This window comes from Setaria viridis, chromosome 5 (assembly GCF_005286985.2).
Source record: "Setaria viridis chromosome 5, Setaria_viridis_v4.0, whole genome shotgun sequence".
Lineage (NCBI taxonomy): Eukaryota > Viridiplantae > Streptophyta > Magnoliopsida > Poales > Poaceae > Setaria > Setaria viridis.
This window is the reverse complement of record NC_048267.2, coordinates 34,908,035-34,932,400: the sequence shown is the minus strand read 5'-3', so window position 1 is coordinate 34,932,400 and position 24,366 is coordinate 34,908,035. Positions and strand designations below refer to the sequence as shown.

The following is a 24,366-nucleotide window of genomic DNA, read 5'->3' as shown; positions in this document are numbered from 1 at the left end:
ATCTGAACGGAACAAGCACACATACCATTACCATACAAAATGAGTAGAAAATGCAAGGAGGGAGCTCACTGGCACTTTATTTGAGAGTTTTTATTTATATAACATAGATAGACACCTGGCTTGCTCAGCCAAATTATTGAACAGACTACCCTACGAATGTCTCGATGAATGCACCCTGCTGTTGAGGGTCTACCATGCTGATGGTTTTCTCTAGTAAATACATTAGCAAAATGCCTTCTAGTTGGAGAAAGGAGAAACATAAAGATCCTAAAAAAAAAATGAAAAAGAAGAAGAATGAACTGAACAGAACACGCAACACCATCCCAAGGGACCAAGCAGACCAAACTTTGCTAGATCTGAAGAGCAGAAGCAATAGGTCCAGCCAGGCTTAGAATTTCAAATGGCCGCCTGTCCTTCACCGCCTTGACAGTTTGAGGGCATGAATCGGTAAGCCAAAAGTGGCTCAGGCCATGCTCTGGACCCTCTGGAAAGAATCACAGGAAGAATAAATGTTTGCATTATAAATCCAGAAGATAAATAGCAAAGTATTATTCAGCACAAAATAGGTTCTGTAGTACTGAAACATCCAAAAATGCCTTGGCACAAGCACAACTGTGTCCCCCCCCCCCCCCCCCCCCCCCCCCCGCGAAAAAAAACATTTTCACCTCTTATTTGAGAGTTATTAGTCAGTGGTCTCTCTTTGATATCTTAAAGGATTCCATTCCATGCAAGTCAGTAAAAGATGGAGAAGCTGTCTTAATAAGAAAGGTCAGCTATGGTTTGGCCCTTCTGTTTCTGTGGGGTAAAAAAAGTCAGTTGCCTAGTCAAAAAAAATTGTTAGGTGGGTGAACCATGAACAAATAAAACGTTACTCCCTGACCAAAAAAAAAAAGAAAAGAGGAAAAAAGAAACAGTGAAACAAAAGTGCAACCAGCCAGTCTACCACACATCCCTTTGTTGATTGTACAAAATTAAAAAGGTGCTAGCTGTGAGAAACTCAACTACTAAAGTGCTTGTTTAACTTCTTTTCTACTCAATATCGAAAATAATAGCAATGTGGGAAGTTTATTAGCATGCTAATAGCCTAATAATATCATAAAGGTAATGAAGCATATATACCTCCATTATCATGCTGAAATTTCTCCCATGAGTTATTGGGGAAAATGCCATGTGTCACATATGCACTGACCTTTGCTGCTCCATGAGCTGCCAGTACTTTCTGTACAGGAAAAACAAATGTTAGTTATATGGTAGAAATACATAATTCGATGCCATTAAAATTTGTTTCCAGAAAAAGTTTAAGGACATAACATAAATTTGCACACCCACAAAACCAGAAAATATTGAAGATCATTGATAGTCACTACCATAAATATAAACAAAATTAAGTCACAGTTTTTTTTTACCTGGCACTCAATCAGAGTACCACCAGACTGCACCAAGTCATCGACTATAACAACATGACGGCCACTAGGATCTCCCTCTTTTATCCGTACAATTCTCTGATCCCCTTCTCTAACTTTGTTACATACAACCTACAAGAAGGCAATTTATGAAAAAAATTTGTTAAGAAAAGAGGGCTAACTTTTTTGTTTGTAAATTGGAACCTGGAAGTACTCGACAAAAACATTTACCATGGGAAAATGTTGAAGTTGCTTATAGAAGCGCTTCCATGCACCATCATCTGGAAATGCTATGGTTATCTGACAAAGATATAAAGGGTCATATCAGATCAGACTAACATCAACAAAAATTAAACTTTCGGTTCACTTAGTCAGTTGTACTCACGTTATGGGAATCCGGCAGCTCCTGAAGCCTACTTTTTAGCAAGGGGATACCACTCTCAAAACATGGTAAGACTGAGTCTCCAAAGTAGAATCTCTCCTGATGTATTAAGCACAAGGTTATTTTCACACTGATATTGAATTTTTTAAAAAAGAACAGGACAGGGAGTTCAATGGGTTACATGTAATAATTTTACTTGCCTGCAAAGCATGGATATCAAAAATCACTAAACTCGAAGGTCCACCTCGTGATATTGGTATATGTGACAAAATTCTGGCAAGTGTGAACGCGGTTGCAACATCTCCTTCATCTTCCATTCTCTCAGAAGTCCCGGTTGGAAAAAACGGGAGTATAAGAGTAAACGAAGAAATAAACAGCTTTGGCAGAGCATATATGATAGATAGTTGCTCAAATATGACATTGGGCGAGCTAAATGATGCTAAAAAAGCAACATGCCGCCCACGAATGCTATGGGCATTCGAGATGAACAAATTTGGGAATCCATCAGCAAATGTCCTGAAAATGGTACCAAAGTTTGAATGTGAGGGAAGCTTGGTTTAATTTTCTAAAACAAAATATTGCTGTTGAGCCAGGACATTCAAAATCATCCAAAAGAACAAATCCAATTTTTACTCTACAAGTTCCTAAGCTATGAACATTTGAATGATTCACTTTAAAATATAAGAACAAATCCGATTTTTACTCTACAAGAATGATTCACTTTAAAATATAGGTCTGTTGATGAAACAATCATCTAAGTACAAGTAATCATAAATCGGACCTTATGGTAGTTTTCTGTTAGCTGTGAAAGACTTAAAGGTTCCACGCACATAGTCCACATCACTGGGTTTACTGTAGCGAGCTTTTGTTATCCCAATCTAACATAACATGCATCTTAGATCTGTGTACGGCTTCGCTTTCAATAGCCATCTTTTCTTGTTCCATTAACCTCAAAGGTACAGATTTGAGTACTGGCAAGCTAATTGTGAATCCTGCCAGGATTGACTCAGCACTGCCCACCAACTGGTGACGTATATATTTAAACTATTTTCCCACTGACTGCGAGAATTTCCTCCATGTTTCCCCCAAACATCATTCGTGAGTCTGGAGGGTAAAATGTCATATTGTGCTATTTTGTCTGTGTGTAATTCTAGTCTTGACAAACTTCCCATTCGGGCCCCAATTGTGAACCCAACGAAAAATTCCTATGCCAAAGCTATACTGAAGAAAAAACAACACTATGCTAGGAGAGAAGGGACGGGGAAGGCTGTTTGACCTCCAGGAGATGGAGCGCAGCTCGATGTCGTCGTTCCGCGCGACCACCTGCTTGGCGAGGTCCCGCATCTCCTCGCAGTAGAAGAGCAGGATGCTCTTGTGGGTCCCCCTGGCGCCGGTCATCTTGGGCAGGGCGAGCGGCGCGATCGCGGGGGGCGCGTGGAGGCCGCTGCCGTTGGCGGCGGAGGCGGCGGACGCGGCGCTGCTGCTGAGGGCCGCGCCGGCGCCGCCGAGGTGGAGGCTGGCGCGGAGCCTGCCGGAGGCGCGCCGGGAGGAGGAGGGCCTCGCGAATGGGCCCGGCTTGGTCGGGCTCGGCCCCCGCGCGGGGGTCTTGGCGCCCAGCGCGCCGGGGGAGGCGGAGGCGGCCGTTGCCATCCGCCGCGCGCGGCAGCGGAGGTTGCTGCCTTGTTGGGATGTGGCCGCAGTGGTGGTGGGCAGGTCAGTAACCGAGGTGGCTCGCCGAGTCGCGGGCGGGCGCACGAGCCGGGCCGGAGGGCGATGGGTTTTTTTTTTCGACGTGCGAGATCGCGTGGTTTTATAGCGGTCGGATCTGACGAAGCGCCAGCGCCAGCGGCGTAGTCGAGCCGGCGCCCGGTGGTGGACCGTGGTGGTGCAGCGCGCGCGCGGCGGGCGAGCGCGGGCGTCGCCATGTGGGGCAGGCAGCAGATACCGGATCGCCGGCACGTCGTGTTCGGGGCCGTGTCCACCATGTGATGTATAACGTGGTGTGTGTTTTGTATGTGTACAAAGCCAAGTATTTGGACTGGATTCCACGAGAGAATATTAACTCGGTAAGTTAGTTGCAGAGAATTCGAATAATAGCATAGCACTCCGTCTAAGCTTCCCGGGAACGAAAAGTTCGCCAGCTGCGGCGGTCTCACGGCGTTCGAATTGGGGTTGGTAGGGACTAGAACGGAGGAGGTAGGTAGAGACCGCACTGACGAGTCCACGTCGTCTTCAGTTCTCGTCCCGTGCTGGCTGCCGAGGCCCCACGTGCCGGCCAGTACCTATCGGCGTTTTCCACGCGGAGAATTATGCAAGAGGAGATTACGCAGAAGGCGAAGGTTGCATCGTTCGCAGTTCTGCGCTGCACGCTGAGAGAAACAGATCCGCCACGACATTAGCAGCAGAAAAACGAGGCAACCATCGAGACAGTTCTTGGAATTGCATCTTGACCCGCAGCCCTTGGAATTGATCGGGTCGATCGATGACGGTCCGATGCGCGCGTCATCGGTTGCAAACTAGACGTGCAGCGCCGCGGTGCTCCTCGTACCAGGCGTTGCGCTCAGGCGAGTCGCTCCCGGAGCCTGACCGCCGGCACGGGCGGCTCGGCGACGCGGAAGACGTGGACGCGGAACTCGGCGGCGCCGACGAGCTCGAAGACGCAGTAGTCCCCTTCCTCCAGGCAGTTGCCGCGCGCGAAGGCGCACCACCCGCGCGACAGCCGGTCCCTCGTGTTGGGGATGTAGAGCACCACCCACGCCTTGCCGCCCGGGTCCCGGAGCACCACGTCCGTGCGCTCCCGCGGCAGGTGCTGCCGCGAGAACCCCGTCGGGAACCTCTGCACGCGCACACGGATATGATCGTCATGTCACGGCACGTCTCACGCACACACGAACCACGTGCACCACCTGCTTGCATTGCTCACCATCATGAAGGAGTAGTAGACGTGCATGGTGCTCATGCGGACGACGCAGTACGGCAGCGACGACCGGAACGCGTACGCGAGCTCCATGGCGCGCTGCCGCTCGGCGCCCGTCACGGGGCGGCGCCGGGAGACGTACCCCTTGTAGCGCCGGACGGACGCCGGGATGTTCTCGGCGGCGGCCGCGAGCGCCGCCGCCGCCGCCTGCGGGTGCTCGTGGATGCTCCGCGTCTTCACCGCGCCGCCGTCTTCCTGTGGCTGGGGCCCCCGGCGGCGCGTCGGCGCGGGGTCGTCCTGCTGCGGCTGCGGCGGCGGAGTTGGCGCGGGGATCACCACGCACAGCGCCAGCTCGTCGGCGTCCTCTACCTCGGTCTTGACCGCGCCAGCTGCTGCAACCGCAACACGGTGGATGTAAGAACAGATTTGGCAACGTGAGAGACAGATGATTCAATCAATCATGAAAAGCAGCAGTGTGTATTAAGCTGCTTGAGCCATTGATTTGGCGATGCTCTGCTGTCACTCGCGACCACACGGGCCATGGCTGGGCTTGAACGAGAAAGGTTGGGTTAGGCCTTTGGTATAAGTTGGGCTTCTTTGTCCTCCTGTTGGCGGTTTCGACCATTTCAAAAACGAATTGGGCCCTCCCAAAATTCAAAACTGGGTCTCCCTCAAATTACGATCAGGCCGATTGCAGCTTACACGATTTTTTTTTTCCATTCAGGCAGGATTCGCTTACCCGGTTCCGGCGTCCAATTGGAGCATGCAACCTGCAGCTGTCGATCACCTGGCGTCGCACGGTATGGCACCATCTCCTTCCCAACAGAGGAATCCTTGCGCGTGCGCTTGGCATCACGCGAAGGGCCCTTCGCCGCGTGGCCCCGCTTCTTGCTCTCCCGGCGGCGGCGTGGGTCGCCGCCGAGCAGCAGGTCCTCCCGCTCGCAGGCCGTGGTGTCGAACACCATGGCGGTGAAGTGCGTGTCGCCGTCGTAGCGGAAGACGAGGAACTCGAGCTCCCGCAGCGCCTGGTCCCGCACGAACTTGGGCCAGCCCGAGGTGAAGAAGGTGCCCTCGGCGGACCGGCGGATGACCACCAGCCACGTCTGCCCGCTGGGCCCCTCCAGGGTCGCCGCCATGGACGCCTCCTTCAGGGTCCTCGCCTTCCTCGACGCCTCCCAGGGGATGTGCTTGCAGAAGTCCGGCGGGATCTTCTGCAGCGCATGCAAATCTCATTCTTCTAAATTAATCCATGCATGTGTGTACACACATGTAAATCGTTCAGTGCATGCACGATGCATGATGATGAGTGACATTTTCAGTGGTCTGATGATTATATTCATAGTCACAGTGGCAATGCAGATAAAAGAATATAGCTAGTGATCTCTGTGTAAAGTAGTATTGTGTTCGAGCAGATGCAAGGCACGAACTCCACAAATTAGTTACAGTGTCTCAGTCACTCACCAGGCGCTTCTTGAAGTCGCCCATGAGCACCTTGAAGAAGTGCGGCCGCCTCTCACCCGCCGCCAACGGCGACCGCCTCTCCGCGGCCGGCATCCTTAGCCCTCCTCCTCCTAACGTGAACACTCTCGACACGACAGCTACACGCGCCAGTAGGCGACGGATCGAACAGCAGGCAGCAGCAACAGCAGGTAGACGCCTGCTGCGGCGGAGCGAAGCCGGCAGCTCGGCGAAGGAAGCGACGTCGGCGAATTAACCGCCGCCCAACCCAACGGCAACGGGGGAAAGAAGACGCGAGAGCGCAGCTTTTGATGGGTGAGATGGGGCAAATTTAACTACGCCCAAAAGCCCCCGGGATATCAGGGCGCGAGCACCCTCTCGCCCGTCCACTACAACCCCCAAAATGCTTGCGCCACTCGCGTAGCCGACGAGCGCAAGGCCTTCACGTCACTGCCATGTGGGACTAACCTTGGGAGTTTGGGCCCGCACGGCAGTGAAACACTGGTTGTTTGCATCAGAGAACGACTCCACGCATCATTGCCAGATGAGGAGTACGGATATTGCTGGATACACACGAAAGCAAGCACCTGCTCATGCTTTGTATGCAGTTGTAGTAGAATGCATCCCAACCCTGCTCCTCTTCTACAAATTAAAATGGCTTGTAGATGGCTGCTTCACTACAGATATCTCGTTGCCGTGACTTTTTAGATTTTGTGTTAAGAATATTGTGTAATGCTGCTACGGAGAGCATATGAGTAACACAATAATGACAGAGGACTTGACATTTGAAAATATATATAAGTCACGCCGTACACTCCATCCACAGGAAGGCATGCATGAGATATCGTGGCATCACTGTTTAAGAGGCTCGCCTTTTATGATCGCTGAGTAGATTTCGAATTGTTGTCACATCAAGGAGCCACCCCTTATCATTGGTGGCAAAAAAAAAGAATTTGAGAAGATCCAATAATGGAGGTTACGAGGTGGTTTATGAGTAGTTGGCAGGGAGCATTTTCTGCTGTATGAGTGTGGGTTATTGGAGCATTTCTTGCCGCCAGCAGATTAACTGAATTTATATTTATGCCCCGAGAGGCGAGAGCTCAAATTTTTGTCCAACTGATTTCGTTTTAGTGCGTGCAAATTGGATTTCCAGATGTGGGTTATACACTTATGAGTGGCTTGGCACAACACGACAAATGGTTATCTGTTGAGGAATCGTTGCAGATGTCGCCGTACCAATATGTACCTACCTTTATTTCACCTTGGTTGGCAGTGGTACAATATTTGTAGGCCCAGCCGAAAGTGTAACAGTTTCACTTTGGCCGCTCTAGATTTGTAGCTATAGGCTGGTATATGTTCCCGTTCAATCAAATGAACACCGGCAACATCTTACCACATGATAATCGTCAGGAGCTTTAGGACTACACACATACATTGAAAAATTGGGAACAAGCTTGGACAGGCTGACTCGGACGGATGTAATTTAGCACCAGAAAAAAGAGAGCCTGGGCAGCCCCTATCACATTGGACCTCTGCTTTTGGAAACATGCAACAACCAGAGCCATTTCAAGCCATGCTACCCTCCTGTGACTGCCGCACAATTTCTGCCAATGGGTTCTGTCTGGGCAGCGTACTCTGCCCCCAGAAGAATCTGTCCTCGTCTCAAAAGACGAATCTTTCCTGGTGTTACCACCAAACAGGCATACGGCCAAGTACTTGCTGAAAACAATAGCAAATGTCAAGCAAGACTGCAAGAGCATCGAGGTGAAGGTAGACGCAGTACCGCGGGAGAAACTGTCGATCCAACTTTATTATTCCATGACTAGGATACACAAGCCTCACCGGAAGCATTTTACATTGCATCACAAAGAAAAACACTGCAGAACACATAGGGGGAGAACAGGACATAAACTGCTCTGGTAGAGAGAGCCTCATTACATCATGGAGGATTTTAATCAAGTACTGGTGTTCTTAGGAAATTTGGCGGTTGCTGCAACATGGCTAATGGTTGTACATAACTGGAATTGGTTTTAATTCAGCGGTAGTTGCGGTAAACGGGGCTGTACATGCAGCTCTCTGCATATTTCACCAGGTCCTTGGGCCGAGGGCGCCTACTTGCCAAACCTACACGTGAGAAGAATTGGGTGATGAACCGATCATTTTTAATAAGAACACACATATATTTGTTAAGAAACAGGCGAGTATGATGCTAACCAAGTTCATAAGCCTTAGCTGCAACGTTGGCTGCAATGTGGGCAGAGATCTTCCTGATGTTTGAGAAGGGAGGATAGATGAGCCCCTTTTCAAAGTTCTCTTCTGAGACCTGCTGAGCAAGAGCCTCCGCTGTTGCAGGATGTATGATAAAAGTAAATCAGTTGATCCGGCATATATTTCAAAGAAGGCCTAAAGTGTGCGTTGACCCGCAAAATTCTTAGTGCTTGCCCATTATTTCACATGCAAGTGACCTAGGGAATTCAAGTTGAAACCCAATTTGAGAGAACTCCACAATTTGAAATTGTAAAAGGGATCTTCAAGCTAGAGGGAGGAACATAGCACAAGGAAAAATGCTACACAGGAAGCTTCTCTATTTTATACCACATCTTCTTTGGCTGATTTGAGTTCAGAAAGATATACCCATGTAGAAATGAACACAATTATGGTAAATATAGTGGTGGCTGGCAGTTTTAGTGTCAGAAATACTTACAGGCTGCCAAAAGCATGTCATCGTGAACACGAATTGCCCCAGACATCACCACACCAAGGCCAAACCCTGGGAAGATATAGGCATTGTTTGCCTGCAGAAGCAATATTATACATATAGTTCAGGCCATTTAAAGCAGATAAAATCTCTGCAATAATCTGATCAGTGCTCATCATTCAAACCTGTCCGGGAACATGTATCTTGCCATCGTACTCCACTGGATCAAAAGGACTCCCAGTTGCAAACACTGCCCGACCCTGTGAAACCAGACTGTCAGTCCAGAACCATGGCTACAGACAACGTTACATAGCTCCATGCCTCCATCAATAATAATTTGGAGAAAAAGGTGATGTGACTGCTGAATGCTGATATTGATAATTACCTTACTCCATGTGTAAGCTTGTTCAGCAGTGCATTCAGACTGCGACGTTGGGTTGGACAGGGCAAGAATGATTGGTCTCTGCAGCGTTTTACAAAATGATGTAAGCTTCTACTTATGTCAGACCAATAGACTCAAAAGCAACAAGTTGCAATAGTGAAAATCACCTCATTAAATGAGGAGATGGCTTCAATAACGTCCTGTGTGAACGTTTGCCCCTTTCCAGATGTGCCAATAAGCACTGTTGGTTTGATAGCCTAGGACCATAGAAGACATATTTTGGTTAGAGGACAAGATTGTAAAGATTTAGGTGACTCAGAATATGAAAGTATATTATCTTTTTGAGGACACAGTCATACATTGACAGCATCTAAGAGGTTGCCAACTGTTTCATGCTCATGAGCCCATGGTTTCTTGAAGTGTTGAAGGGACTCCTTTCTTGAACTGACAATTAAGCCCTGTCAAATTCATCATCTAAAGTTAGCAAGAAGGAATAAATTGATGTCTAAAGATAATGAAAAAAAGGGGGAGGATGCCATTCATAAAATTTACCTTTGAATCAACAAGCCAGATTTTCTTGCGACATTCCTCCAGAGGAGCTTTTGTCTGCACAAGTAAAACTTGTTAGGCAGTCTAAACGTGTAATACAATCTACAAGTGGCAGAAAAACAACAGAAAATGATGGACCACCTGTCTCGATATCTCAAGGGCTATAAGTTCTGCAATACCTGTCCCAGCCTGCAAGAAACAGAGCACAAATATTGATTTTGGGAAGAAACACACCAAACAAAACACATTGGATCTGAGAAAAATGCAATCTTGAATAAATTGAGTTAAAGAAAATATTTACGAATATAAAATCGTAGGCATGGAAGTGCTGCTAATAAAATGAGGATAACACACTTTTTTTACTATGAAACTGCAAACAGTTGGTACTTGGTACAGATATAAAATGATGCATACGGAATAAAGAAGGGCACACTACAGTTCTCTACATCTAAGATTTATGGGTAGTAAAAGGCTTGTTTTATTTGATAGTGCCTTGTTAAAGACTACTACTTTTGACTTCCTTTTTCTTACTCTTATTTCATCCTCCTTACCAGAAACACTATAAAAAGGTCCAAATAAAGGCTATAGTAACTAAATGTTCAAACAAAGAAGCACAAAGAAAGTGACCTCTCCAGCACCCAGGAATAGGAAAGTATGATCTGCCAATGTTCCACCAAGCAACTTTTGTGCTGCAATAAGCCCAGCAAGAACCACAGAAGCGGTTCCCTGCAATAGAAAAAACAATATAAATTTAAGATGGCACTTCAGACTAAGACGGCTTACATTTTATCATATTTTGCCTATATTACACAGTAAATCACAATTTAAGCACCAAATTTACCTGGATATCATCATTGAATACAAGGTGAGTTGTGCCATATCTTGCAAGGAGCTCAAAAGCATTATGGTTGGCAAAATCCTCAAACTGCATGATAGAAAAAACATGTAATATGATATCAGATTTTTCAAATCAGAGATTAATCATTTACCATTTGCACAGATTTCTATTTACAAATTTAGTCCTGAAATACTGCTTTTCTCAGTATGTGTCTTGCCTGAATGAGTACTTTCTCCCCATAGTTTTGCTTCACAGCAGTCATAAATTCTTGAAGAAAATCAGCATACTCCTGAGTACAAAAACGATCAATTGAGCACTTCAGTTTGCAGGTTAGAACAAGAAAGGAAATCATGCAGAAATAAATGTTGATGTCCAACCTGACCCGTGGCCCTTCTTTGCCTCAGGCCAATGTAAAACTCGTCATTAAGCAGCTGCTCATTATTTGTGCCGACGTCCAGTGTGATAGGCAAGCACTTCAAGATTATCGATAACATGTTAATTTATGCTATCAGCAAAGGTACTCTGAACAACAATGTAAAGGTGGACATGAAAAGCTTACAGCGGATGGACGAACTCCTCCCAGGGCAGTGTAAAGGGCAAGCTTGCCAACAGGTATCCCCATTCCCTAAATAAATGCTATCACAATCAGTGGAAAGCATTGGATATGGCCTGTCATCTTCAATACACCTATAGTAGAAGGAGATACTACCTGACATCCAAGATCTCCAAGTCCCAAAATCCGTTCACCGTCAGTAACAACAATAACTTGAATGCTCCTCTCTGGCCAGTTCTTGAGAACCTCAAGGATCTTTCCCCTGCACGTATAAGTAAAACACCTCATGAGCATGAACAAGCAAGAGATCCTAGAGACCACACAAATCCATGAAGTGAAACTTACTTCTCCTTCAAGCTGATATAAAGACCCTGAGAACGACTAAATATGGAACCATACTTTTGGCAAGCTTCGCCAACAGTTGGCGTGTACACTACAGGAAGTAATTCCTCAACATTGTCAATGAGGAGCTTGTAGAAAAGCCTCTCATTCCTCTCCTGAAATACAGATTAAAAAGAAGAGAATAACCAAAGTGTACTACCATATCAGCCAGTGTGAACAAGGAAACTCAGTGATCAGTTACCTGGAGGTCCATCATAGCCATGTAACGCTGCAAAGGCACCTGGTATTGTCTGATATTATTCATGATCTTCCTCTCCTGATGATGTCATCAGATGGGAGTACGTTGGGGTCAGATAGGCGCACAAATTTAAGATGGTTCATAGCACACGAGTATTGAGGATTATCAAACCTGGAGCTCCTGGGATACGATTGCTGGTGGCAGAAGGCCACGGAGGTAGTGTGTCTCCCGCTCCCTCTCTGTGAAAGCAAGGCCCTTGTTGTAGCGGGGATCCCTCATCAAATTGTAACCACTGCAACGAACCATGAAGTCAAAATTTTCACATGCCAGATTATGCTCCCAAACAAACAAAGCTGTTTCTGACCAAGCATCTATAGTGACTAATTTCCCCCTTTCTACCGAAGATCACACGTTCTATGAGTAGATGACTCAATCCTACCATAACCCCTTATAAGTAAGCAAAGCATAAGCGGGATAAATTTTGTGAAACCCTGGAATAACAAAATTTAAAACGTTACATAGTTTGATATGATCCAAATCTTCATCGTCATAACAGTAAGTTCTACTTTCCACTTCCAGAGTAAACGAGGATGAATATTGATAGGCATCAAACACTGCCTACAACCGACCAGGTTCCACAAAAATCCAAACAAATTTGTGAACCAAAACCCCCGGGTCCCTAACACGACATAAAGGTTGGTTTCAACACACACACGAGAGCGCACGTTTGTCTCCAGCGGGAGAAACAATAGGGCCCAGAGCATCGCCGGTGGATCAGAACTCAGAAAAGGTTATCATCCATCCGTGCAAAGTCATATGAACGAATCAGGGGAACCAGGGTGATCTAGCATCGCACGCAGACCTGGCGACGGAGACGGTCCAGGGCGTGACGAGCTGGTCCTCGGTGGCGCAGTCCTCGCCGTAGGTGTCCCCGACGCCGCCGGCCACGGTGGCAGCGTCGTCCATGTCCAGCACGGAGGGCGCGTCGCAGCCCCGTATCCCCTTGAGCGTGCTCTCCATCTCCGCGGCCGAGAACCACCTCCTACCGCCGGCGCACCACCACCACCACCACAGCGACCTCGCCGCTGCCTCTACTACTCCTCGCTCCTCCGGCGCTCGACGTGGTCCTCCCTCCTCCCACTGCCACTGCCGCCGCGGTAGCCAACGCTAAGAGTATTTAAACAGGAAGGCAAAGGCGATGCGGGGTCAGTGCGGGAGCGGGGGCGAGATGTTATTTAACGGCGCGGAGGAGTGGGGAGGGGAGGGGAGGGGAGGGGGAGACTGCTGCAGCCAGTATGCTAAAACTTTCGTCGGTGTGGAGGTGGCGGCCATGGGGTGGGGGAGGTTGACCGCGAAGTTACCGGGAGGAAGCGGGCGCGAAGGGCGCGCATGGCCGCCTGACGAGCGGGGCCCTCGCCCCCTGCCCGCGGGCTGAGGGCGACGGGGAGCCGACGCGCGGCGGCTCGCCCGGCGGCGGGAGGGGAGTGGAGCAAGTGGAGGCTGCTGGAACGTGGTTGGTGGTGGCTCTTTGCCTCTTTGCGCTTCCCGATTGGTTCTATACGCTACCCTGTTCGTTGTCGTCTGGTGGTGGGGCAGGTCAAAGGCTCCCTGACTCGGTGTGATCAGTGGGACGGATTGGTTAAAGTGATTGCTGTTAATCTAATCCCTGCTTGTGCCGATCCCCGAGTTGTTTATCGTTGAGATGCCCTATCAACGGGGTAACAAAATGGGTAATCTCGAGGGCCTTTAGATGACACCGACAGAAACGTGCAAAATGATATGCAATCCTACTATATATATGTATCCTGTCACAAAAGTCTCAGATTACATTTATCTGAGCTAACCGAGATAACCCCTTGGCATTTTCCAAACCAGTTCCTGCAGTGGCATCCAATGATCACCCCTTCACCCGGAAGAGTTACTACATACTTAATAATTTGGAACGGAGGAAATTTCAGGGCACTCCCTACGGTTCCCATCAACGTTGTTACTAGCTCGAAAACGATGTTCAACCTTTGCGTGGGCCGCTCAGCCGCCACGGCCAGTGGATCATCATCTGAGCACGGACGTTAACGTGAAACTAACCTCTACACGGGATGATTCCACTTAGCAGAGGAATAATTCAGTTGCCTATCTTTCAGGGCTTCAAGGCTGGATCTGGACGGTTGCTCTGAAACGTCGAGCAGTTTATTATGCAGTGACGAGACTTTTCTTTGCTGACGCCTTGGAAGATTGGCGTTACCGCGATCAGTTCTACGTACCAGTCAAACTACCCGAAAAAACCTTGCTGGGCTGCTGGCTTTGAAAAGATCGGCAGCCTGAGACCTCGAAGCGTTCGCGACGGGAGCGGCGAACATCGCTGTCAGGTGTGTGTGAAGTATGAACTGACGTCTAAGAGAAAAGATGCGACTGTGGAGTTGGATAGACTTCCTCCGATCAGTCATTTTACGGAGTAATCATCCGCGAGAGAGTCCGAATCAATTGGACAAGTGTTGTACTACGAAGCTCGAGATATTAAGAAATTTGTTGAGGACTTGAGGTTGCATTCAGATGGCTGTCGACCCCTGCTCCGGTTAGTTGTGTCAGTTTGCTCGTTTTTTCCTCCCATCGGCCATCATCCTCAAGCCCCTGGATACTTTTGGTCTCATTGCCACCATTCTCTCAGAGCATTAGTGCACATTAACTAGAACATGTAGACTCGGCAAAAATGTAGACTGAGAGTCCAACCAAAGTCACTTAAATTTCCACTATAATTTGGAAATCCGTTTTTTTTTAAATATCATTATTGGTCCCGAAATAAAGAAAAAAAATTCAAATTCATGGCTCCACCCTGATGATGAACGGAACCATTAACCGCGTTGGTCTAATTACTAGTACTGTTCGTGGATTCAAGCTTAACATATGCTGGATTTTTAGTGCTAGGCAAAGCTAGAGATCTGTGCAGTCGCACATCCAGATTACGATAAGAAACTAGTAGAACGCACGCAAGCTTATCGCCAAGTGGTCCTCTCATGAAGTGGCGATTACGATGTCACAAGCTCATGCATGCATTTTCTTTTCTAAACACAGTCGTTCTTCTGTCGGTGAGAGAGGAATCACACTGCAGTACTACGCACTAGTGTAGTAGTGTATCGACGAGGGCCTCTTCGGGCGGGCCTAATTTCCGGCCCACTCAAACAAGGCCTGGGGCGCCTGTAAAAACTCCCGGTCAGTCCAACCGAGCGAGAGTAGAAACGAACCTGGCGACGGTGAGGGTCCACGGCGTGACGAGCTGCTCCTCGGTGGCGCGGTCCTCGCCGTAGGCATCCTCAATTCCGCCGCCGCCCACCGCGGCCGCGGCGTCCACGTCCGGTTTGCACGGCGGCCCGCCTACTGGTACCTCCTTCATCCCGGTTCCGGCATCCGGCGCCGCCGCCGGGGCCTCATCAGGCCCACTCCCACGGCCGCGGCGCCACCATAAACACCACGAGGACCTCGCCGCCAGCTTTGCTTTTCTCTCTCGAGCTAGCTGCTGCCAGTGCCAGCCTTTCCGCGCGCTACCGGCCTACCACTACGTGCGCCTCCCCTCTCACCGCGTTCGCCCGCCGCCGCTATTTAACCGACGCTGTTTGTGCCGGAGGCCCAGAGCCCTCGTGATCGATGGCCCAGGCTTCCTGACCTGGCGATGGATGGAATGGAGCGTTTGTTTAGGTTCGCGACGGTGTATTGTATCATTGTATGAGTTGTAAACTTGTAACCAAAAAGAAGTGAAAGAATCTCGGTGACGTGACACCGAAGCTGGTGTATTTCGCTTTCGCCGACGCCGACGTTAACGTGCGCTGCATGACAACTGTCGGATCTTTGAGCGACTTTGCAGTGTTACAGACGCTTTAGTAAAACTGCCATTTTGGGGAACTTTCTGATTGGTTTCAGGATCGACGGAGCCCGGCTCGTATGGTCGTATCAGGCATGCAGGTTGCCGGCAGCCAGACTCTCCCCATGCAACTGGTATCTTATTGGTTGAAGTTTCTATCGAGCCAGGCTAGCTAAAGAACTTGATTGCACTACTAGAGAACGGACCTTCCATCCAACTCGAACTTGATTGCACTACTAGAGAACTGACCTTCCATCCAACCCTTTTTATCCCGAATAGCTTTGGATCCGGGACTTAAAAAATGAGACACTGAAAGGACACCGGGAGGTACTTTAGTCCCGGTTGGAAAGATCTAGCAGCGATGCCCCCCCTTTTATCCCGGTTGAAAATTCCAACCAGGACGAAAGCCCCCCCCTTTTGTCCCGGCTGGAAATTTCAACCAGGACGAAAGCCCCCCTTTTTGTCCCGATTGGAAAGATTTAGTCCCAGCTGGTATTTCCAACCGGGACAAAAGCGCTTTTGTCCCGGTTGAAAATACCAACCGGGACAAAACATAGGGCGCGCACAGGTCTCCACGCGCAAGTCCTTATCTTCTCCACGCGCCTAAGTCTTTCTTTCACGTGCACAAGTCTGCTCCTCTCCCTGCTTTCTTCTAGCACGGGTGGCCACCCTCCTCCTCCTCTCCTTCCTCCTCTTTCTCTCCCTCCAGCGCAGGTGGCCGCCCCCTCTCCCTGCTGTCCCTCCCCTTCCCCCTGCACTGGGAGTGAGGAGCGGCAGCTGGGTGAGGACAGGGCTGGCGCGCAGGGGAGCCAAGTGGCGGGCGGCGGCGTGGGGCGGAGCATAGCGGCGCCGAGGCGGGCGGGCTTGGCGGGGCGGGGCGGAGCGAAGTCGGTGGTGCGGGGTCTGCAAGAAGGCAGTGGAAGTGGTTGTGGCCGTGTGGGAGGATTCACTTGAATTGAATCTCCAATCAAGGCAACCGAGAATTGAATGTCCACAACTTTGATCGATTTTTTCCTACAAGACCTTTGAATGAATTGAATGTCGAGCGGCGGTGGGCGCCGATGGCGCCACGGAGTGGAGCGAGGCGGAGCCGAGGCGGGCGGAGTGGGTGGGCGGCGGAGCGGGCGGGCGGGGTCGAGGCGGGCGTGGGCCGCTTTTTTTATTTCTTTTCAAAAAAATTTAGTCACGGTTGGTAACACAAACTGGGACTCAAGATAAAGAACCCCACCTTTTATTTCAAAAATTTATCCCGGATAGTTTTTAGAGAGATTTGAGGCCTACCAACCGGGACTAAACCCAAGATTTCCAGTACTGTTGGTTGATTGGTTAACTAGTGCCCAACTGCTTTTCTTGTGTCTATGCACACCTCCCAAGGACTCACCGCTGCATCGTCCAAGCCTGGCTCCGAGGAAACGAGAACTTTTATTGCATCTCGGGAGCTAGGCTTGAGGGGTCCTTTTGCATCCCGTGGGACACGCTCAATAGCTAGTGCAGGCAACCAATCAACGTAAAACTGCATCCCGAGAGCCTGGTTCGCCTGTCATGCGGGGAACCAATCACCCCCTTCCCCGCAGCCGACTGGCATCCCGAAAACGGCGATGCTCGATCGCGCTAGCACTACCATCCTTCGCATTAGAATTGCACACAGAGAAACACTGTCGAGAAACTCAAGCTGTTACACGCAACGACAAAAACTTTTCTGCTCCTTGAAGTGAAAGGTTGGAGATAGAAGAAACCACGCGATACTTGTTATCGCCAGCTAATTAATCATAGCTTATTAGTGCCTTCTTTTAGCAAATCGTAGCTTAGTGCTTAAGTAATAAACAGAGGTAGACATATCACATGTGTAGACAGGCAAACGAATGGGTCCAGTTTATGATTAGCAAAGTAGAAAACAGCGCACAAAAGCCCTTCCTTTAGGGTTAGTTCGTAAAATAGATATTCTTTGTGTGTTCCAACAGTAAGGCATCCGTATTTAAATGGTGTTCATTGCGTGACTAACAGGAACCAAAAGACATTCTTAGAGTGTTGTTAGAAAAAATCTATGAGCACGACTTGGCAAAAAAAAAAAGAGAGTTCCTGTGCTGTTCTCTCTGTATAAAAGCCAACATAAAGCGTAACCCTATTTCTTTAACATAGTATAAACGGAAACGCTCACATACAGAAATACGCATTTAGCACTACGAACTTATGCACACAACCTAACCCTACGTGCACTTTTGAGTGAAGAGCATGCCTCACTAAAGAGAATAGCATCACTAATTTTAGATTAGATTTAGAAAAATATGAGTACTTGTATTAACTACATGACTCGAACATGGGTGGACACGTTCCATAAGAAATGTAACCAATTGAGTTATATTGAGTTAACAGTTATGTAGCTTTTTTGTGATTAACTGGAAAAATGATGAGATTAAAGCAATGCAGATACTTTTTGTGATTAAAGTGGATCTATATTACATTTTTAATTAATGTATTTTGAATACACATATAAAAAATAGTGGGCCTGTTCGCTTCAGCTTATAAGCCGGCTGAAAAGCTGAAACGGCTGATTTGTTGTGAGAGGAAAACACTGTTTGATGGCTGATAAGCTGAAGCGAACAGGCCCAGTATCCGCTTTTGTTAAATCTCAAAAAATAGGAGCTTGTCAGTATTTATATTTTTTAAGCTTAATTAAAAAAATATTTGAGTGTCTTCAAATATACTATATTAAAAAACCTTTGTATTTTTTAGAGGGAAATGTTTCATCTGCTGAAGAGAGCACTGTGAAGAGAAGAGAGTGTTTAATCCGCTGAAGAGAGCACTGTGAAAAGAGGAAAATCGAGTGATCAACCCGTATATTGGGCTGTCAGCCAGAGAAACATACCCTGCTAGACCGCAAGTGTGGCCCATTTAAAAAATGGCCCATCTAGTTCGGACCAGCACCCGCACCTCTAAGCCCACCGTATAAATATCCACCGCTCCATCGCCTAGGGTTTTCCGTGCCGCCAGCCAGCCCTTAACCCTCGCTCCTCTCGCGCAACCAACTCCCCCTCTCTTCCCGGCGGCGGCGCGTCCACCTCCATCTCCCAACCATGGCGGACTCCAAGGCCAGCACGGCGGTCACCCTCCGCACCCGCAAGTTCATGACCAATCGCCTCCTCTCCCGCAAGCAATTCGTAAGCACCATACATCTCCCCGCCGCTCTCGGTATCCATCTGTTTATCTCCCTCCAGCATTAAATCGTCCCTTTTCTCACTCTACCTTGCAGGTGCTCGAGGTGATCCACCCCGGCCGGGCCAACGTCTCCAAGGTGAGATCTCGACACCCCATCCTGTACGCGCTGCTGTTGTATCGTGTGATTTTGTCCTGGATCTCAGGGTTTCTGTGTGCTCTCTCTGTGTAGGCTGAGCTGAAGGAGAGGCTAGCCAAGGTTTACGAGGTGAAGGACCCTAACACCATCTTCGTCTTCAAGTTCCGCACCCACTTCGGAGGAGGCAAGTCCACTGGCTTCGGCCTCATCTACGACAACCTCGAGGCCGCCAAGAAGTTCGAGCCCAAGTACCGCCTCATCAGGGTATGTTGCCATCCGGCCTCTGCTTCTATGGCACTGAGACAGGAACCTTATCTTAAGTGAAAGTGTGATTACTGATTATATCTCTGGCTTGTATGTGTCACCACTAATTTGTGTTGTTAGTACATTTTTAAGTATAAATCGTGCTGCAATGTTTCGATTTGTTTCTGTGGGAACATCCTGAAGAGAAGTACACATGTTAAAGTAGAGGCTAGTTGTGGCTATTTTTTTATTTTCTGTAAGTGGTGATTCACATTAATTTATGCAAGCTCTTTGTTTGCAAAAGCATATTGATTGAAAGATGCTGGTGCTTATGTGATTGAGTCCATAGTATTAGAAATTGAGGGCCAGCGCATTTTCTGTACACAGAAACTCCATTGTTTTATAGTGTGTTTTTTATCCTGCTCGCTACTTTTGAGCTGGGAAAATTTATTGTTGTGACAAAAAATTTTCATGGTAATATTTAATTTGCATGTAGTGTGATGCACGATTCATGTACTATTTATTTTGCATGTAGTGTGACGCAAGAATCACAAAAGATTCTCATGTGCTATGAATATGTTTCTTGATGCAAGCAACATTCAACATTGCTCAAGAATTCTAGATGCAAATGTATCATTTTCTCAGTCATTTTCATTGTTGATCTATGGTGTTAAGATTCATGCATGATCAAAGTGTATGTCAACTGAGTTTTGATTAACTTGAAATTGATGGATGCCTCAACAACCTGAGTTGTGTAGCTATGTAAATTTCAATTGCTGCACTCTGCTTAATCCATCTTTCTTTTGGCAGAATGGTCTTGCTACCAAGGTTGAGAAGTCCCGTAAGCAAATGAAAGAGCGGAAGAACAGGGCCAAGAAGATCCGTGGTGTCAAGAAGGTGAGTTAGCTACTTATCATGACACTTATGGCCTTCAATTCCTTATGCATTTGTTTTATCATGCCTCTTCTGCTTTACTGATTCAACCTCTGCTTACTGTTGGTGATACTTTTACAGACCAAGGCTGGTGATGCGAAGAAGAAGTAAACACTTATTTACATCTGTATTACTGTTCTGGACTCTGGGTGGTCTAGTTGCAATGTCATAATTATGGTCGTTAGGTTTTGTTCTACCCTAAGCACTGAAGTGAAGTTTTGTTATTCCTGGATGTGAACTTGGCCAGTTTGGCTATAGCATGTTATGAGAAGGCTATGTTAACTTGCAAGCCAATGCAGTTGTGTGATTTACTTATCTTTCTGATGCCTGTCAGCTACTCAGCTTTGTGTGTGATGCTTTTGGATACTTGCTTGTCCCTCAATCTGACCATGCGCCACTTTCAGTGTTGGGGCATGCTTGGTTCTGATCCACCAAAAGCCACGACACAGGCTGTGGCAGCTGTGGCTCTCAGAATCGGCGCTGCCACAGGTCGTGGTGTGTCGCAGCAAGGCCGGGAACCAAGCACGCCCCATCTTTCATGCTCATGTGAGCCATGTCAGGCTGAACTGGACATGGTACATGCATAGCATCTCATAATGTTAGTTATCCGTAACATAATTGCTCGGTCCCTGCTCGGCTGCTCCAGCCTTTTCATTTACGTGTTGATTGCAGATTGGTTACCCTTGTCAATAATTTGTTTTTGATGTGAGTATTCAGTTGCAGAACATGTCACTGGGATATCACGTTATTATTTCGAGGGCAGAAACATTTGTCATAGTTAATGTTTGTGACATTTCGTGGTACACCCTGATTTCGTGGTCACAGTTAAACGCGGAAGTTGCATTTCATCGTCAGGGCATGATCACCCAGAACAGCACTACACCGTGTTTCTGCAGCAGTGTGCTGCACTGCTGCTGGATGCTAATCCGTCGTCATCACTTCCTGTTCCTGACGGCGCTCTTGACCATGTTCCCGGGCAGCGAAGACGACGGCGTGACGGCCTTCCGTATCTTGAACAGGTTCCACGCCGTCCCGACGGCGTGTCCGGCCGTCGCGAACGCGTCTTCAGTTGCCTCGCCTGCGCTCTCGCCGTACCTGGGAAAGGCGGCCGTGTCTCAGGCTCGAAACGAAATTTCCTTTTTTAAGCGAGATTCGAGTGCGTTCTTACCTCCTGGACACTGCGCCGGCGACGACGTTGGAGGTCGCAGCAAGTGACCTCCTCTCAGCATCCTCTACCGCATCCATAACTTTATCTGTCACAGAAAGGTGAACACGATTAAAAGGTTTGAACATATCCTGTTTCGCTATCTAACTGTGAGCATCTGATGCGTTGGCAGCAAGAACACTCACTGATAGCATCGAGAGATGCCAGGACGACCTCGCCGGGAACGGTGGCGAGGAAGGCCCTCCCTTGCTTGGAGCGGAGCAGCGGCGCCGCCATGGACCCGGTCACCGAGATGACCGTGTCGAGCAAGGACTGGCTCATCTGCTCGGTCATCTCCGACAGCTTCCTGACCCTGAAGAACAACAGAGACCAGCACTATCATCAGGAAGCACTAGCAGTGGTTGTGATTCAGACCGGCAGGCAAGCATGGGCGCTAGTTCAGTAACCTCTTGAGGCTCTTGTTGACTGCTCCACGCTTCGTGCTCGCCTGGCTGCTGCTCCGGCCAGCTCCGCCGAATCGGCTGCTCGCGCCGCCGGCTGCCTGTGGACGGAACAGATCAGCTCCCCTCTGGACCTGCAAGAAGCCAAGAAACACAAGTGTCATCACCCACGCGTAGCGATTCTCCAGTCACTTCCGAGCTTGCCAGAATGGACTGGACGGGCACCTGGCTGGCGTAGGCCTCGCTGCACATGAAGATGCCCTTGACGAGCTGGCCGGTGCCGGCGGCGATCGCCTTGGCGAGCACGCCGTTGTACCCTTCCATCCTCGGCGCGAAGTCGTTCCAGTACGCGTCCGACGACGCAGCCGACTGCTGCTGCTGCTGCGTCGGCCTCGCCCTGGAGCTCTTGGACGGAACGACCGCCGCGGAGGAGGACGGCGCGGAGAAGCAGGCGTTGGACCGGAGGAAGCCGTCGAGCGACGCGAGCGCGGCGGCGTCGGCGTTGGCGGCGGCGTCGAAGGAGACGCCGTAGTTGAGGAACGTGCCGTCCCGGTCGGGCAGCGTGAAGAGGTAGTGCAGGCGGTCGAGCCTGACGACGGGCTCGTCCCGCGCCAGCGGCCAGCCCAGGTCGTGGCCGACGCGCACCGCGGTGGCCACGGCCACGCCGTCCTTGGCGATGCGGACGACGGAGAGATCCCCGCGCGCGAGCTCGACGGGGCCGTCGGAGCCGGCCATGAGGTGCACGGACGCGCCCGGGACGCGGAGCAGCGTCTCCTCCCGGACGCCCCGCGGCCTGGCGGACATGGCGCCGCCGCAGCAGGCCATGCTGCTAGTGCAGTGAGCGCAAGCCGTTCAGACGGTTGACGCTTTGACAGCTGAGGTTGTGATGAGCTGAAGAAGGACTGTTAATATAGGCAGACTGCGGATGATGTAACTGTCAGGAACACAGTATAATATCAGTCAGGCAGGGTAATTCGTTTCAGAGAATGATTCCATTGCAGGCAGGCCATGCTTTCTCATTCCTTTCCGGCGACGGCGAGCGCCTTTATTCCAACCTTCAGGGCTAATACATTCGCTTCACGCCCCAGCGGATGACGATGGAATAATAACAGCCGTCCAAACATTCGGCCATGTAATTTAGGCGGGGGTTCGTTCGCCGCCGCAGCGTTCCGCCGGCACATGGCGTAAGGGCCACAGTGTAGAGCTCCACCTAAAATGGCTCCAACTCCGACTTCTTTTATGGAATGATTTTTTAGTGAAGCTGAAGCCGTTTTGAAAAATATTTGGTAAAACGGCTTTTCAATGGCAGTATGGATAATTTTATGGTCAATTAATACTTGGGAAGGAGGAGAAGTCGGTGAAGCCAATTTTTTTTAGCTCCTCATCTTTAGTGTAAGTCGTTTTGTGGCTTCTCCCCAATTTCGACGGTGGAACCGTTTTGAATTTGCCCCTTTGATAGTACTTCACCAAAAACCGGTGGAGAATCCCTACCAAAGGAGCCCTAAAATTCATAGCGCATCACTAAACTAGTACCAAATTCTCACATGAATCGCTTAACTTGCAAATGCTACAGGATGCATCATCAAACTTGCATCTTTGTTCTACGGATGTCCTTTCTCAACATGTAAGCATTAATCCTTCTATATAAGCAGATTTAATCCATGGTGGCATGAGAATGCAATGTACAACAGTCACATGCATCACACAAATTTGCATGAATTATTTTTCACAAAACCCCTTGAAAGATTTAGCTAGTGTAGATTTATCTGTTTCTTCCTTCTTGTGCTGAAGATGCCAAGGAAAAACAAAGTACGACCCAGGTGGCGACAGGGTAGGACCAGCGGCATGCTACGGCTAGTAATCAAAATGTGACACTAGTTGAGGAATGTGTCATGCATGTTAAGGCCCCTCCCAAGGTGTATTGTGAAGTCATTTGTCTTTGCCAGAGCACCCATGTGGCTTCTGCCTCCTCGAGCACCAGCAACGAAGCAATCTATGCCGCTGCCTTCCAGAACAATGGGCTCCCCACACCATCCATGGCTAGGCGCAACACCTCATAGCACTGGTATATCTGTGCCCACTCACCTTGACCAATAAAAAGAACCGCGGAAGAGTGGGGAGAAGGGTCGACAAGCAAGAGCAAGTGGCAAGCCGACAATCAGATGCTGAGGATTTTGCCGCCAACCCTATTGATTTGGGGCATTAAGCTAATGTCTCGAGAAGAAGAGTAAGCAAGGGTTTTGTGCAAGTTGCTATGTAACTTTGGCGAAAACATCTAGTTCAGCATCGTTTGTCCTCGCTGTTAAATTATTCTACTACTCGTTCAATCCCTACAAAATACCTTTTCCTCGATCGGTTTTCAGATAGAAAGCACCTGTTACAAAACAAGAAGAATGGTCGTGGATGTCTGCGAGGTTGTTGCCACGCGTGGCGCACGGCTTGCTGCTGCTGGGGTCTACGGCATCCTCAAAAAGCTCGGGCGAGACGCTGTCAGCCCCGGCGAACAAAGGACGGTGATTGCTGAGGACGGCGGAGTCTACAAGTACTACACATTCTTTGCCCAGTGCATGGAGAGCACTCTGAGGGACTTGCTGGGCGAAGAAGTGGCATCCTCTGTCGTGATTAAACAGGCAGAAGATGGGTCAGGCACTGGCGCTGCTCTCTTGGCAGCCTCCTATTC

General features: G+C 48.9%; 5 protein-coding genes across 7 annotated transcripts; 1 reads left to right on the top strand and 4 right to left on the bottom strand.

The window, feature by feature from the left end:
- Positions 1-40: 40 nt before the first annotated feature.
- Positions 41-3,576, bottom strand: LOC117855721 (ribose-phosphate pyrophosphokinase 3, chloroplastic). Its single transcript, XM_034738099.2, has 7 exons — positions 3,062-3,576; positions 1,986-2,301; positions 1,789-1,884; positions 1,635-1,703; positions 1,407-1,535; positions 1,120-1,219; positions 41-484 (listed from the first exon to the last, which is right to left on the bottom strand). The coding sequence occupies exons 1-7, from the start codon at positions 3,433-3,435 to the stop codon at positions 351-353; spliced, it is 1,218 nt and encodes a 405-aa protein (XP_034593990.1). The 5' UTR covers positions 3,436-3,576; the 3' UTR covers positions 41-350.
- A 617-nt stretch (positions 3,577-4,193) lies between these two features.
- LOC117855856 (B3 domain-containing protein Os01g0723500) lies at positions 4,194-7,803 on the bottom strand. 3 transcript variants are annotated; one of them, XM_034738254.2, is made up of 4 exons: positions 6,164-7,803; positions 5,442-5,913; positions 4,709-5,094; positions 4,194-4,621 (listed from the first exon to the last, which is right to left on the bottom strand). In XM_034738254.2, the coding sequence occupies exons 1-4, from the start codon at positions 6,254-6,256 to the stop codon at positions 4,346-4,348; spliced, it is 1,227 nt and encodes a 408-aa protein (XP_034594145.1). In that variant the 5' UTR covers positions 6,257-7,803; the 3' UTR covers positions 4,194-4,345. The 3 variants fall into 3 exon arrangements, with proteins under 3 accessions (XP_034594145.1, XP_034594146.1, XP_034594147.1); XM_034738255.2 differs by having other exon boundaries at positions 4,709-5,091; XM_034738256.2 differs by having other exon boundaries at positions 5,442-5,910.
- Positions 7,804-7,947: 144 nt separating this feature from the next.
- Positions 7,948-13,038, bottom strand: LOC117857858 (NADP-dependent malic enzyme). Its single transcript, XM_034740750.2, has 19 exons — positions 12,623-13,038; positions 11,932-12,052; positions 11,764-11,838; positions 11,526-11,677; positions 11,337-11,442; positions 11,187-11,252; positions 11,005-11,100; positions 10,845-10,916; positions 10,631-10,714; positions 10,417-10,515; positions 9,931-9,978; positions 9,793-9,846; positions 9,600-9,698; positions 9,408-9,497; positions 9,244-9,321; positions 9,044-9,118; positions 8,865-8,955; positions 8,375-8,503; positions 7,948-8,284 (listed from the first exon to the last, which is right to left on the bottom strand). The coding sequence occupies exons 1-19, from the start codon at positions 12,778-12,780 to the stop codon at positions 8,196-8,198; spliced, it is 1,782 nt and encodes a 593-aa protein (XP_034596641.2). The 5' UTR covers positions 12,781-13,038; the 3' UTR covers positions 7,948-8,195.
- Positions 13,039-18,583: 5,545 nt separating this feature from the next.
- LOC117858314 (small ribosomal subunit protein eS24z) lies at positions 18,584-20,396 on the top strand. Its single transcript, XM_034741361.2, has 5 exons — positions 18,584-18,771; positions 18,864-18,905; positions 18,999-19,169; positions 19,959-20,045; positions 20,163-20,396. Exons 1-5 carry the CDS (start codon positions 18,688-18,690, stop codon positions 20,190-20,192), a joined length of 414 nt encoding a protein of 137 aa, XP_034597252.1. The 5' UTR covers positions 18,584-18,687; the 3' UTR covers positions 20,193-20,396.
- Positions 20,397-20,798: 402 nt separating this feature from the next.
- Positions 20,799-22,651, bottom strand: LOC117858313 (senescence/dehydration-associated protein At4g35985, chloroplastic). The gene is made up of 5 exons (XM_034741360.2): positions 21,912-22,651; positions 21,693-21,820; positions 21,432-21,598; positions 21,250-21,334; positions 20,799-21,176 (listed from the first exon to the last, which is right to left on the bottom strand). The coding sequence occupies exons 1-5, from the start codon at positions 22,509-22,511 to the stop codon at positions 21,017-21,019; spliced, it is 1,140 nt and encodes a 379-aa protein (XP_034597251.1). The 5' UTR covers positions 22,512-22,651; the 3' UTR covers positions 20,799-21,016.
- Between the last annotated feature and the right edge of the window lie 1,715 nt (positions 22,652-24,366).